Source organism: Paracoccidioides lutzii, assembly GCF_000150705.2.
Source record: "Paracoccidioides lutzii Pb01 unplaced genomic scaffold supercont2.6, whole genome shotgun sequence".
In the NCBI taxonomy this organism is placed as follows: Eukaryota; Fungi; Ascomycota; class Eurotiomycetes; order Onygenales; family Ajellomycetaceae; genus Paracoccidioides; species Paracoccidioides lutzii.
The window spans coordinates 250933-264737 of NW_015440952.1; the positions used below are offsets into that span (position 1 = coordinate 250933).

Consider the following 13805-nt stretch of genomic DNA (forward strand, 5'->3'; position numbering starts at 1 on the left):
AGAGCGAAGGTGTGCTCATCGTGTTTCTTTCTTTCCCCCCCCCCCCCCTTGTTATGTAGTTGATCTTAAAAGGTCTGTGTATCAATATATACTGTTTATTTTCTTTTTTCCAGTTGTGTTTGTACTTGCGCTATGAACATGACAGTATATATATCCATTTTGTTCAATGAAGCTTATGAAATTAAAACAAATACTCATATATCTATCCTTTCATACTGGTATAAACATTAAATCGTCTATCTTAGTTAAGTCTGGGAGTAAAAGGGGTAATTTACCCCGACCAAACAACTTAGCCCAACCCTCGCACTTCTAGTCCTCTCTCCCCAGTTCATTGAAGACAACAAGAAAGGGATGGGAAATTATTCCATATTAGCATGTTGAGTTAGTGAAGCCAGTTTCGTTCTCAGGACGAACGAAGCCAAATATACCAAGGTTAGTGGAAAGCATTGATTAATTTTGCTGCCCCTTTAATGTCAAGAACACGGATGCACCTAAAAAAGAGAAATCCCAACATATGGTCAATCTGTATGTGCATAACTACAGAAGTTATATGGTGACACGGAAGAGATAATGATAACATACATAGTCCATGTTCAGGCGTTGAAAATGTTCTCCGAGATGAAGCATCTGTTCAAATCAACCGAAAAATACAAAAGACACCATGGGTGACGCAATATGTAACCCGAACTTAAGTTCCACGATGCTTTTTAAACGCATCAAAAACACTAGATCCGTTCAGGACATCTTCCTTGACCTTCTCATCAGCCGCCACAAGCTTGGCCATTAAGGCGAGAACATCGTCGAGAAGCTCGGCAGGGATAACCGCAACCCCGTCGAGCGGGTCACAGAACGCAATGTCACCCTGGATTTTCAGAAGTTAGAAAATGCAATATAGGATATGGGCTTTGTATTTTCTTTCCGGAAAATGGCTTCTGAAGGAATAAATATTAAATCGTCCTATTGCCATACCGGAGAAACCGTAACTCCACCTATATTGACAGGGACATTTCGTGCTCCAGGTCTGGACTCCGCACCAGAGCCTACAGTCGATGTAGCTTGGGCCCAGATCTAATAAATATGTTCTGCGATTAGTGGAGGATCATATTTAATGCATGCTTAGATTGATTAGATATAAATTTCATACGTGCCTGTAACTTTGTACTCCGCAATTCAGCCATATCCCTTATTCGGCCATTCACAACTACTCCTTTTACACCTAGGACCTTCATTCGCGAGGCCATTATACCACCCAAAGCGGCACAATATTGACCGGCAGGCTGCTCAATGACCACGACGGTCCCTGGTTGTGCCCAGTCAACCCAATGGCTACCAGCCGGGATGCCATGGTCCTTTGATGGTGACGTATCTTCCGGGACAAGGTCATGTTTTGGTATGAATTTGAATGTCGATACAGGAGCGACAACTTTTGGTTGGTTTTCAACGTTGATGCGGGACGGAGAAAAGGGGACTTTTTTGTCATAAAATAGTATTAATTTGTCACCCTCTCATGTCAGACCAAAAAGAACTCGACTTTTGCTTTCCTTTCTTTCCCCCGCTTTTTCTTTCTATGCCAGTACGGTATAAATTGGTATACGGGCTAAAAAGGGGTCTCATAGTAATATCCCCAGAATATAACTGGGCTTGTAGCATCACCGGGAACGTGCATGAGATCTGGAAATGTTGGTGCTCACCGAGATCTGCAAGGAAACCAGCTCGAGTAGTTTCGCCTTTGGGGACTTTCTGGAGAGCGAGAAGAGCATCTGAAACCTGCAAACTGGCGTCAGCCCCAGCTAGCTACCCTACAGTACGTATACTCAATGCATAAATACCAAAGTAGTTTATAAATACTTACATCGCAAACCGAATACTTCTGCAGAGCAGACAGCTTTGCCTCCAGCGATTTTGATGTCATCCTGAGCAGCTTGAGAGAATCGATAGGCCGGCAACACGGAGCAAATATTTGGCCAGGAACCAAGCTAAATAGTTTGGCAAGCTCAGACTTGATAGCGACAGCAAGAAACCTTGAACTGATAAATATAAGGGCGGTTGAGATTCTTCCCAGCTTCAATATGTTGACAAGTGTCCACAGCCTCAAGGACCAAACAGCGCATCTTACAGATTATGATGTTACAAATATTTACGTCCCCACTCACGACTCACCAAACCTTCACAAGATTCGATCCGCTCACGACGGGAAGACCCGGTTAGACCTTGGGCATGCAGATATCGCGTCTTGGATTTCGGCATAAGAATTCTGGGGTTTATGCTTGATCGCAAGGCTGGAAGTCTTGAAGGGAATATTCCAAGGTTATTAATTACGGATTAGTAACCACAATTCCTCCAGCCTGCCTCTGCGATCTCGCCCAAATAATTATAAATATACTGAATCCAATATATCAGCAGCCGTCCAGAGCGCTACGTATTAGATTGTTATCGCCCGCCAGCGTCCATGGATCTGCCAAGAAGAAACAGCCCCGCTCTATCAAGCCTCCAGGAAGATTGGACTCTGAACTATAAAGACCTGGAGAGCCACTGTTTTTGAACCTTCTGGATATGTAGCAGCTTTCTTAAAGTATCTTCTCTCAATGAATCACGGGCAAGGACCTTGAATGCCCATTCACTAGTCCAATATGGCATCTCAGAGGCCTATATACAGTCGCGAACAGCTCGTCAAATATGTCAGCTATATTTATAACCTCCCGTTAGACCAAGGATTGACCAAACTATCAGAAATTGAGGATCTCGTCCGGCTTGACCCTCTCAAGGCATTAACTACGCTTCAGCAACGGCAGCTCGCAGCCATACCGTTTTCCAATGTGGTGCTACACTACTCGCAGCACCGTACCATCTCCCTGGACCATGACCGCCTATTCCATAAACTCATTGAGAGGGGCCTGGGTGGCTACTGAATGGAAAACACAAACATCCTGGCCATCGTGATGCGCTCGTTGGGATACCAGCTTTACACAACAGGAGGAAGAGTGAGCAAGACTTATGATGGGCCTAATGCTACTGGCGAGTTTACCGGATGGTGAGAACCTTGATCAGAAATAATCTTGTGAGAGCAATAGAATAAAAGAGAAAGTGGAGAGCACAGTAGAAGGGTTTAGGGCTATTGTGTAATGCAGTATGCATGAGCTGATCCGTTTGTGTAGGGGCCACATGATACTCATAGTGACCATTAAAGGGAAAAAATACATGGTATGCTCCCCATCCTTCCCTCTGGAGACATTTCATTAGTGCTCATTGCTTAAAACATCTAACATAGGTCGATGTTGGTTTTGGACCGAATGGCCCAACCCGCCCTGTCCCACTTGAGGAGAATAAACCCCTTACGTCCTTCATTCCCGCACACGTGAAAATGATCAAAGACAACATCAAGCCCAATGTTGATCAAAGCCAACGACTCTGGATATACCAAACCCAACCTAATCCTGAAAGTGGATGGAGAGATGCCTTCTGCTTCTACGAAATCGAGTTCCTGCCCCAGGACTATGAGATTATGAACTTCTGGACAAGCACGCACCCTAAGAGCTTCTTCACAAAGAAATTATTTTGCACCAAATTCCTTCTGAATAAGGCGGAAGACGATATCATCGGTACCTTATCGTTGATGGGGATTTATTTGAAACGGAATATCAATGGGAATGTAGAGGAGCTTGCCAGCTTTAACTCTGAAGATGAAAGAATTTATGCATTAGGAAAGTGGTTTAATGTACATCTCGAACCAATGGAAGTTCGAGGAATGAGGGACTCGGTCTTGGAAATTTAGACATAGGGTTGAGGCGAGACCACGGAGCCAATTCTTCCTCCCAAATCCATAGTTCGAATGGTTTTCTGCTTTGATCAGGGAGTGAGATAACTTATATGTATTGTTGGTAAAGTGTAGAGATGTAAAAGGAGTCTTTTAAAAAAATCGTCTCTCCGTCTAATTATATATAGTCAGCGTCGGTACCGGCTCGAGGAAAGGAACCGCGAGTCTAATTGATACTGACCTTCCATGGATGATTCACCTCGAATCCCACTGGCGCCTCATGGCTGCTGTCTTGGCCTCTAAATATCCCCGTGATCCTCTGATCCCGTTCCATCACTAATAAAAGTCAGTTTTTGCTGCCTGGCCGCATGGCTTTTCCGTGTACATACTTTGCTGTTCAAGGGTCAGCGAGACATCCATTCAATTGGCTCAGCACAAGAAAACATACCTTATCCCACGTATCGATGCCCCGTCTTGGGTTTTTTCTTCCGTTTGAGTAGTACTTCACCGTCGACAATCCGAACCCAGTGACGCCGAACATCTAATGCGTGGAGAGGTGAGCCCTTCTTTTCAGATAGAAGGTGTGCTGGGAAACCTACCGCAATGATGATCCCATACGGGAGAAGGGCTTCGAAGGGAACACCCATAGCGTAATATACGCTGTAAGGAGATGACCCAAAAAAATCTCAGCAAGTTTCGAAAAGAGATGCCGCAATTGCACAGAGATGCCGAACAAGAAAACGTTGAAATTGGGGTTTGTTGGCGGAGGAGATTGGTATCTCACAGAACAACAGCTAAATGACGATGGTTAAGAGAGAACCGAATGGGGTTTAGTGTGGAGATGGCTTGGCGTTGGTGAGTAAGCAAATTTCATCAAACCTGACCTCGCCCAGCCAAGGGGCTCTCAAGGAGATAGCATCTTGCTGGCGACAAGTAGACTGAGGGTTGAGCTGGTTGGAGTTTACGCGTCTACTTACTTATTCCGTGGGTTCTACCTTGTGCTTTTGTTTTTTTGTCATCTCGTCTTCGCTCCCAGCGCGTTTTGCCAGCAATCCCCATACTCAAGTCATTGAACTTCAGCTAATAGATTTACACTTCTTTCAGATACGGTACTATACGACTTTGGGCCTTGATCGCATAACTGGTTTCCTTGTGTGGGAGGGCTATAGGTTCTGTTGATTGTGGTGGCAGGTGTTGATTTTGACACTCGTATATCCACAACTCGGAGCGCAAGCGTACTCCTCAACCTTCTCCCCTTCCCTTTGACGGTAAAGGGGAAAAGACACTCTGTGCGGTCTTCTGCCAACCCGTGCACTCTGGCCCAATGGTCTAGGTGCATTGTCAATCTGGCGACTGTAGTAGCTTATACCATGGCGGCGACAGTGCCGGCCTCATACGGAAACACCACGATCGATCATCAGCCAGACCTGGTTGACAGTGACCAGGATGCAGAGGGTGACGAGGACGATGAGTTATATCCTGCCCTCCCACCATCTGCAACTACCGTATCGCAGGGAATTGACGATAGGACGCCAAATCACCGGAAGGATGTTGAGGCAATCGTAACCAACGATCGAGAATCGAATGAGGTTGAAATAGGGCAACCAATTCAGGATGGCTCTGCTGGGGAGGATGATATACCAGACGCCAACGATAAGGATTTTGTTGCTGATGTTGATGTTGATGACGATGAGGAGACTGAGGCTGTCGGGGCTGTAAAGTTCCCAGACGGTGAAGCCAACTCCGACATCGATGACGCAGACGACGATCCTGATGACCCAGATGCTGCGTTTGAAAACGAATCCAGCGAGTCCAAGGTGAACTCCAATATCGACTCTTCTGAGGAATCGGAAGTAGATGAGGAATGGGAGGCCGAAAGCAATGACAAAGATGATGTAGATGCAGATGCATTAAATCCAAACAATTGCATGTAAGTTCAAAGATGTATCCATGAAAGAGGCAAACACTCACTGATTATATGCAGAGTCTGTGGCCAAGATGAGGAACATGATCCTGGTGAAGAATTCGAGGACTATTTATCCTGTGCTGTTTGTGGTGATCATTGTAAGTTTTGATGGGTTTTTTTTGATGGGGTTTAAAAAGCTTGGCCCATCGTCCCCTGACCGCATTGTGGAGTTGAACCTAATTGATTGATTAATAGGTCATCGTCAATGCGCACGAGAACGAGGAGCTTTAAATAACGAAGAAGGTAAATTTGATTGCGCTTTTCTAACCCATTTTTGTAACGGGGCCGACCTCTGGAGCTATCTAACTTGTGAAATTGTGATAGATGCTGAAAATTGGAGGTGCCCCGGCTGTGTTAAAAACAATCTGGAACCTGACAAGCCTGCGGAAACCGCATCCCGACGAAAATCTGGCACATCTAACTTCGCAAGAGATCTGCTACCCGCACATAGCAAAGAGTTGGGACCAGAATCTCATTCCATTTTCAGCTCATTAATTGTCGACGATGATCCGTTGGATGGTTCGAGATCACTCCGGAAACGCAGGGCTTCGGATGATGTTCCCGAAAGTTCCAACACCGCCCCTCAAAAGCGACAGAAGAAAACGCCCACCAGATTCGAGGGGATGATCCCGACTCCTCTGCCCAGGAACATGAAAGCAGTCCAGGCATTAATCGAAAATTCTGCAGAGAGCAATTTTACACCCCGCCAGTCAAGATCACGCAGAGCACGGAAGACCGAAATGCCCCTCTGTAGAATTGTTCAGCGGCAGCATGGAAAGATCGTTCTTTCATTTCGCCTAAACAGCACAAAATTAAATAAGATCTTGAGTTCCCAACCAAAACCCAAAAATTCAAGACGGAGACCTCCAAAACCACCTCCAGCAGCTGAACCACACCAATCGCACTTTCACCCTGTTACACCTTTGCCATACAGCGCTCCCTTCTACTCCTTTCACGACCGGGAAAACGATGAATTGAAATCAAAACCGTACGGAGGAATATTATCAGAAGCTGATGCTGACACATCAAAAACACTTCCTCTTGCCCCAGATCGTGAGAAGTTCGAGGCTGCTCGTCAAAAAGCCGAAGAAGAATGGAGACAAAAAATGAACGCTGCTGAGCAAGACGGGGAGTCCGCACCTCGTGCTTCACAAAAGGTCTCCGGCCCACCAAGTAAAATTAAATACATAAGCTTTGGTGGTTATGAGATTGAAACATGGTATGCTGCACCCTATCCAGAGGAGTATAGTAGAAATCGAGTGCTCTACATTTGCGAATTCTGCCTCAAATATATGAATTCGGATTTCGTCGCTTGGCGCCACAAACTCAAATGTCCGGCGAAACATCCGCCTGGAGACGAGATCTACCGTGATGGATCTGTCTCTGTTTTCGAGGTTGACGGCCGCAAAAACCCGGTATATTGCCAAAACCTTTGCTTGCTTGCGAAGCTCTTCCTCGGGTCTAAAACTCTCTATTACGACGTCGAAACCATTTCTATTTTATGTCATGACCGAATATGACGAGTTGGGATGTCACTTCGTTGGCTACTTTAGCAAAGAGAAGAGACCTAGCTCGTCAAATAACGTATCTTGCATCCTAACTCTCCCCATTCACCAACGGGAAAGGTTATGGCAATCTTCTGATTGACTTTTCCTATCTCTTGACAAGAGTGGAACGCAAAACTGGGTCTCCAGAAAAACCCCTCTCAGATATGGGACTTGTTTCCTATCGCAATTACTGGCGACTTGTTTTGTCATACCAGTTGCGACATCAAAAATCTCCTGTTAGCATTGCGGAACTTTCAGAACGTACCGGTATGACAGCGGATGATATCGTATCAGGTTTAGAAGGACTGCGGGCCTTAGTTAGGGATCCCCAGACAAAAACTTATGCCCTACGGCTAAATTACGCATATTTTGAGGAATATATTCAAAACTGGGAGAAAAAAAATTATATTCGGCTGAATCCAAACGCTCTTGTTTGGACTCCCTACGTTATGGGTCGCAGCAATCAGTCACACTACGACCGGGCACCTCTACATACGGTCGCTCCGCGAGACGAGAATGACGGCGACGGTGAACTAGACATTGAAGGCAGCGGCGATAACAATGTTTATGGCGCCAGCAAGTCGGAGAACATGAATGGTGATACATCTAGCATGCAAGACGGCATGTTCAACGGACGCAACCGAGCTACATCTGCCTCTCCTCCATTTGATCCCCCTGGCCCACCATCCATGAATGTAATGCCGCTTCGTGGCTCTTCGTCGAGGCGAACTAATGGTGCCAGCACTCCGTCAACATCGTCCTCTATGCTCAACCCAGCAGCTGGGATCCCTCCCACACGATTCGAAATATTCCCTCCCATTCAAGGAACTGTCACGAAACGACGACCTGGTCGACCATTTGGCTCAACACGTGCCAACAAGTATAAAGGACGCGCAATTTCGGCTGCGGCTGCGGCTACGGCTCCGGCAACCGCCCGGACAAGTGGTCGGAGTACTCCGAAGCGAACCACCAGCCAGATTACCAGTACTCTAACGCCCTCAAGTAGAGGGTCTCGCCTCAGAAGGGGGAGAAGCAGTAAGCTATTTGATAACAATGATGCTGACGAAACTATGGGAGACGGTATCGACAGCGGGGAATTTGGCGAACTTGAGCAATTGGGAATGTCGGAGTGTTGTTCGGCGCAAATTGATACGGCTGGTGTGGATGTTGAGGCGAAAGAGGAAGTCCGTCCCAATCACAGAGCCGATGATGATGACGTTTCCTCTGAGAGGGATGTCCAATCAAATAGCAAAGGCAAAACTGCTGGTGCACTCGAAGATGGCAACACCAATATTGACAAGGTTGCATGCACTGTCTCACCAGCTGGAGTCAGCAAAGTTCACAAGGGCCGCACCACGGATATAGATATCGTGAACCATAAAAGTTCCCAGGAATCTAACCACGGGGCGGACAGTTGTCTCCAGTCAGTCGACGGTATTGGAGGAGAACCCTAGGTACCTGAGATGTACCAGCATGCCGATTTCTGCATCTGCGATCTAAGATGTTTCGACGAGGGACAGACATGGGATATCCTAAGGCTCAACGAGGACGGGAGCTTATTGGAATTCCATTTCTTTTCTTGTGGTAGGCGTGATAAGGGTTTATTACATGGATTGATTCACCGGGGGGTCATGGACAAGTCAGCGATATTTTCGCCTCACACTTATTTTACACCACAACCGTTTGGCTTTACATTTCTTCCACATTCTTCCACATTTCTTCCCCGTCATCAAAGCCGTATCACCTTGTTCTTGATCACATTTACAGATTTACACATTTTATTTCCCCTTTTTCGGGCCTGCAACCTAATGTAAACACATGTGCTCTCCTTTCCTTTCCTACCTTCCCCAATCCACATTGGCTGCAGTTTCACAGTATGTTTTCTTTACATTGAAACTGATATGGCATATCCTTTCCTCAAACCTCCTGCAGTCCCTCCCCTAAATATGCCGACAACCCTTCATTGCACCCTGTATTTTATTCTTATGGTTTCTTTCTGGTTTGAACAAATTTAAAACTATGGGAATTTTCTTTTGGCTCATGGAATGGCTATGGCGTATGCCTTTCGTCTTCTTGGTTTATTTTATGTTATTTTTATGATCTTGCCCTCAAGGTTCTCTCACTCATCAAGAGAGTGCTACCAAATGCTGCTACATTGTTCTACCCCCATATTAATTTCAACCCACAAGAAGTGATTGTCTAGAGTACAGCATGCTCTGGTTCTCGTACGTGCATCTTGAGCCACCAAAGTTACCAGGGTTCTGGCTAAATGGTACCTTGTGTCCGTGCGATGTTGTATCTACGGATAACATGGTAATGGATCTTGAATTTTGCCCCCACGTTCAACAGTGGAGCTTACCCATGTGTGATCGGCAGAGTATTTGTTAGAGTGATGGTGTTAGTATACCGATATATGCTTTGGGCCGTTACTTGTTTTGTTTTGGAGAGTTTGTATTCGGCTTCATTTAACCCCTCTCTCTAGATCTCCATATTTTCGGGTTCTGGAGCATATGAAACCGGCTTTATGTCGAGTAGATAGGCGAGATTGTGAGACCGATCCGGGACGACGATTTACCCTTGTTATAGAGCTAATTGTTATAGAGTCAGTAGACGTAGTTTTCTGGGAAAATCCCCTGCGGCATAATGATAGACGAGACGGCCAATTTTAAATAGAAATAAATATATCTCTGTTGTGTTAACAAACGCCAGATCGAGAGATTAACACTGGCGAGCTTAATTAGCTACCCCACCCACTGTGACTCTGACTAGTAAACTTGCGCACGTATCCCAGTATAGCCATGTTATATTATTGCCATTGTTGATCTGTCTCCATTCTTCGACCACCAGGTGTCCATACATTTTTGCATTTGGAATGTTGAAATGGTTTTGACAAATGACTGTTCCCTTTCTATTTTCCCTAATCCATTGATATGGTGCCAGGCGGCGAAGCTAACCTCAACAAGTGACTGGATGGTGTAGTTGGTTATCACATATCGCTCACATAGCCACTGGGCAAGTGGAAGCTTAGTCAACCACAATGTGTGCCGATAAGGTCCTGGGATCGAACCCCAGTCTAGTCATTTAAATAATTTTTTTCCTTACCCATTCTCTCCCTCCTAGTATGTATCTTCTCTTTTATTATTATTATTATTATTATTTCTTTTCACCTACCGCCTACGATGTATGCGGTCTGATGTGGAACTATTTTAACCTTCGTTTCTTTTTTTTTTTTTTTTGGATATTTCCACCGGCGGCAAAAGACGCGCAGAAAAGCTATTGCCGACCCTCATGTCCGATTGGACGCGACTGGGGATGGAGGGCAAAAGCGGACAAAGAAATGATAGACTGAAATATCAGCGGAATTAGCCTGCTGAAGGTGAATAGCGAGGCGTCTTCTTAATCAACTGCGTCGTTTCTAATCAACAAATGATATTCGAATCATACCCTCCCTACTATCTATGCTCAGAAAATGGACATTCAATAAGACAAAGAAAACAATAGCACGGAGTCTACCTCTCGCTCCTCTGTGCTTGCGCAGTATATGTGCAGATTTCCTGCAAAGCTACTGTATGTGCATCAATTAGTTGATACCGAACCACCGCTGTTGGCTGAGGCACTTGCTGCCTAGTGGACACGGAGTCATAAACGTAGTCATTGCTTCACCTCTTGCTGGAGAAAAAAAGGGTTTCTTTTTTGGTTACTTTAATGAGAAAATGATCAATCTCTTTTTTCTCTCTTCTTAAGTTTAATTGAAACATGATATTTGTTCTCTATGCTTTAATAGTAGTAATAATAATAATAATAATGCTGGGACGACTTTATTTACAAACATAAAAGCAACCCATCTATACATGAATGTGTGTACCCCGCCCACCCCCTCCTCCAAACCACAGTTTGATCGAAATTTCCGAAGAAGCTTGAATCGGATTTGTGGTTCCGCTCCTTGGGGCTGCACTTATTACCCATGGTATTCTCCCGTAACTAGGAACATTAGCTTTCTATCTGTCCTGCTTAAAATAAAAGAGTGGTTGGCGATCTTCGCTAATCCTGGGTAACATACCTTTTTCTTTCGAGAAGCATAGAGTATGAGAAAATCTAATCTACCTTTCACCTTCGAAGCTGAAAAGTATATGCGAAATGGTTTCCAATGCTAACAGATCTTACAATTACTTTATTAGACAATTTATCTATTCCTTAGGGACCTGATAAAATACTAATCGTAATAGCGTCCTATCTATTTTCTGCATTCTCTCTCTGAATTTGGCAATTGTTCGCACTCCGTTCCAGGTTAGATATACGAAGTATGACCCCTCCATCGCCGCGCTCGTAAAATCTATGGAGGAAGAATAGCCTGTTGAAATATGCTGTTAGAGAACATAGTCAGCTCTTGCACTCCACATGATATATGGAGTTGAAAGGTCCAATATCTCGGCTTACTTTCCACGACATCTGTTCGGTTGAACAACGAACTAATGGTTGATCATTTGCTGGGATCTCCCCACATCAGATCAGTCATTCCTCCGCACCAATGAAGTAATGTTTCAGATAAACCTTAACCTCCCGTCTGGATATGGCGGGCTGTTATCCATGGCATATTTCGATGCCAGGGAGTTAGTGGCATATATCGTCCACCATGCTTCGTAAACTTTACGTTCAAGGGTGTTCTCCCCCCCTGGTAGAGTGATGGTCCCATTCACATTCCAAATATATGCATAAGTACAACTGCACGAGATAAGGAAATTCCTTGCTTGGAAGCTGAGACATATCCACGAAAATCTGAGGCGAAGAAAGACCTTGGGCAGGTATGCTGCGTCATGGTCTGTCACGAGGCTACCTGATCCTTCCCGAGGTATTCATGTGCCCTTCCAAGTCAGCAAACAACACAGCCTTGAGACTTTCTTTGCTTGCTATATCTTTCACTTCTTCACTAAGTATGTATCCGGACAGGATTAGTCATTAATTGGATTTCAGCCACACCACAATTAATCGCCATAATGCGGAGAGGCTTTCATGTGGATTATGTATACATGTTGGATCTAGCATAACTGTTCCTCGTCTGTCGTCCCGGATGGGACTGGAACCGGAAGCCCATATATGGGCTGCAGCGGATGTTTAGCTCGTATCCAAGTAATCCTCGCAATTCGGACCCAGGTTCGCTCCTCTGTGGACTTTATGGACGTCGATTTCAGCTGGGGGGTCATTCAACGATTTGGATATTCGTGCAAGATAGTCGAAAACTAGAGACATTCTGGTCAGATATTAACCAGTATTGTACTTTCCTTTTTCCTTAGTCTCTTTCTTCGAGAAAAATAATCAGGATTCATGGAAGAACCTAACACCTGCCACATGTCGAATGTTGAATAAAACGGGTGTAGTAATAGAAAAATGGTTTGCTTCATTCCCATTTTGTCAGTAGCTTCCACGTCTATCATTCCCGCGTCATTAAGCATCCAGCTTCAGTTATGAAAAGTATCTCTTGTTCGTCTTTCTCATCGTAATTTTGTATGCCCGCATCTCTCAAGTCGCACATATATTTATGAAATACGGTGTAGAGGGTGTAGAATTTTTTTTTCCATCCTTGTAATCAGGGGCTTCTGGGCGAAGGGATTTTGAGGGGGGAAACATAGACGAGACGTGAGAGGCAATTCTCATCCAGGAACTAACTCGAATTCTTTTCCAATTTCCTGAATGGAAGATTATCCATGTGTACTCCTTGGCCCCGTAATTTCTCAGATTTGAGATGAGAGATTGATTTTTGACTCCCGTATTTGGTGCGACAAGTATTGGAAAATACGGTGCTGAAGGGTCCTTGGCGACCTTTCGAGAATACCCTGATGATCAAGTGCCATGAATTTGTTGGAGGAAAGAGAAAATAAGAACAGGAATAGTTACTCCGAAGGTGTTAGCACGTTCTACTGGTGTGCACTGTGCTGGCGCTCTATGCATACTCTTGAGTATTCAAGACAGGGGCCCAAGCGGTGCAGCGTGATGTCGATCTGGGATGTGCCACTAGCCATGGATCCAGTGCTTTCCTACAACAGGGATCAAGTATGTCAAGCCGATGATCCCGAGATGGTGAACCTGATTGGGAGTGTAAATACGCACCCAACTCAATTGTGTGCTTGGCTCAAATGACGAGTGGTTATGCCTCCAAGTCCACATCCAGGCTCCAAGGGACGAGGTTGGGGATAAAAAGCAATGAAAAGAGGAACTTATCATTGAGTGTTACTTTTTTTTTTTTTTTTTTTTTTTTTTTTTTTTTTTTGGTACGGCATTCGTTATTGGTCGATCGAATGCAAACCTTTTCATGAGATTCTGAGCTCGGAGAACGGGAATTCCAGCTTCAAGCGAGGAATGGAGATGATGGTCCCATCGGCATGCGCAATTATGAGATTTGCCTTCACTGAAGCTCAGTTTTGTCCACAGGGATGTTTACATGTATCTTAGCTCTGACAACCTGTTGTGAAATCGCTTGGAAAAGTTTGGTTGAAAGTATCAGTTTGTGGTCATAAGATACGGGCTTGAGATTGATTAACTT

The 13805-nt window shown here is 44.9% G+C and overlaps 9 protein-coding genes and 1 non-coding gene across 10 annotated transcripts in view; 7 read left to right on the plus strand and 3 right to left on the minus strand.

Annotated features, from left to right (window-relative positions):
- Nucleotides 1-688: 688 nt before the first annotated feature.
- On the minus strand, nucleotides 689-1912 carry PAAG_02665 (DlpA domain-containing protein; the record flags this gene model as incomplete). Its single annotated transcript, XM_015844710.1, has 5 exons — nucleotides 689-862; nucleotides 970-1055; nucleotides 1145-1468; nucleotides 1692-1767; nucleotides 1853-1912. 5 exons carry the CDS (start codon nucleotides 1910-1912, stop codon nucleotides 689-691), a joined length of 720 nt encoding a protein of 239 aa, XP_015701788.1.
- Nucleotides 1913-2069: 157 nt separating this feature from the next.
- Nucleotides 2070-2249, plus strand: PAAG_11530 (hypothetical protein; the record flags this gene model as incomplete). Its single annotated transcript, XM_015847167.1, has 1 exon — nucleotides 2070-2249. The coding sequence occupies one exon, from the start codon at nucleotides 2070-2072 to the stop codon at nucleotides 2247-2249; it is 180 nt and encodes a 59-aa protein (XP_015703191.1).
- Nucleotides 2250-2630: 381 nt separating this feature from the next.
- On the plus strand, nucleotides 2631-2909 carry PAAG_11531 (hypothetical protein; the record flags this gene model as incomplete). The annotated part of the gene is made up of 1 exon (XM_015847168.1): nucleotides 2631-2909. One exon carries the CDS (start codon nucleotides 2631-2633, stop codon nucleotides 2907-2909), a length of 279 nt encoding a protein of 92 aa, XP_015703192.1.
- PAAG_11532 (hypothetical protein) lies at nucleotides 2910-3772 on the plus strand (the record flags this gene model as incomplete). Its single annotated transcript, XM_002795144.2, has 3 exons — nucleotides 2910-3031; nucleotides 3156-3201; nucleotides 3269-3772. The coding sequence occupies 3 exons, from the start codon at nucleotides 2910-2912 to the stop codon at nucleotides 3770-3772; spliced, it is 672 nt and encodes a 223-aa protein (XP_002795190.2).
- Nucleotides 3773-4100: 328 nt separating this feature from the next.
- Nucleotides 4101-4401, minus strand: PAAG_02667 (hypothetical protein; the record flags this gene model as incomplete). Its single annotated transcript, XM_015844711.1, has 3 exons — nucleotides 4101-4142; nucleotides 4203-4295; nucleotides 4354-4401. The coding sequence occupies 3 exons, from the start codon at nucleotides 4399-4401 to the stop codon at nucleotides 4101-4103; spliced, it is 183 nt and encodes a 60-aa protein (XP_015701789.1).
- Nucleotides 4402-5124: 723 nt separating this feature from the next.
- PAAG_11533 (histone acetyltransferase MYST2) lies at nucleotides 5125-7240 on the plus strand (the record flags this gene model as incomplete). Its single annotated transcript, XM_002795146.2, has 4 exons — nucleotides 5125-5684; nucleotides 5739-5818; nucleotides 5916-5963; nucleotides 6045-7240. The coding sequence occupies 4 exons, from the start codon at nucleotides 5125-5127 to the stop codon at nucleotides 7238-7240; spliced, it is 1884 nt and encodes a 627-aa protein (XP_002795192.2).
- A 191-nt stretch (nucleotides 7241-7431) lies between these two features.
- PAAG_11534 (hypothetical protein) lies at nucleotides 7432-8721 on the plus strand (the record flags this gene model as incomplete). Its single annotated transcript, XM_015847169.1, has 1 exon — nucleotides 7432-8721. One exon carries the CDS (start codon nucleotides 7432-7434, stop codon nucleotides 8719-8721), a length of 1290 nt encoding a protein of 429 aa, XP_015703193.1.
- Nucleotides 8722-10231: 1510 nt separating this feature from the next.
- PAAG_11535 lies at nucleotides 10232-10347 on the plus strand. Its single transcript has one exon. It is a non-coding gene; the product is annotated as a tRNA-Val (tRNA).
- Nucleotides 10348-12223: 1876 nt separating this feature from the next.
- Nucleotides 12224-12514, minus strand: PAAG_11536 (hypothetical protein; the record flags this gene model as incomplete). The annotated part of the gene is made up of 2 exons (XM_015847170.1): nucleotides 12224-12366; nucleotides 12415-12514. The coding sequence occupies 2 exons, from the start codon at nucleotides 12512-12514 to the stop codon at nucleotides 12224-12226; spliced, it is 243 nt and encodes an 80-aa protein (XP_015703194.1).
- Nucleotides 12515-13114: 600 nt separating this feature from the next.
- Nucleotides 13115-13805, plus strand: part of PAAG_02670 (hypothetical protein) — a gene marked incomplete at both ends in the record, with an annotated part of 1612 nt that continues 921 nt past the window's right edge. Inside the window, one exon of the mRNA XM_015844712.1 lies at nucleotides 13115-13360. Coding sequence (XP_015701790.1) covers nucleotides 13115-13360 — 246 coding nt within the window. The remainder of the gene's footprint in view (nucleotides 13361-13805) is intronic.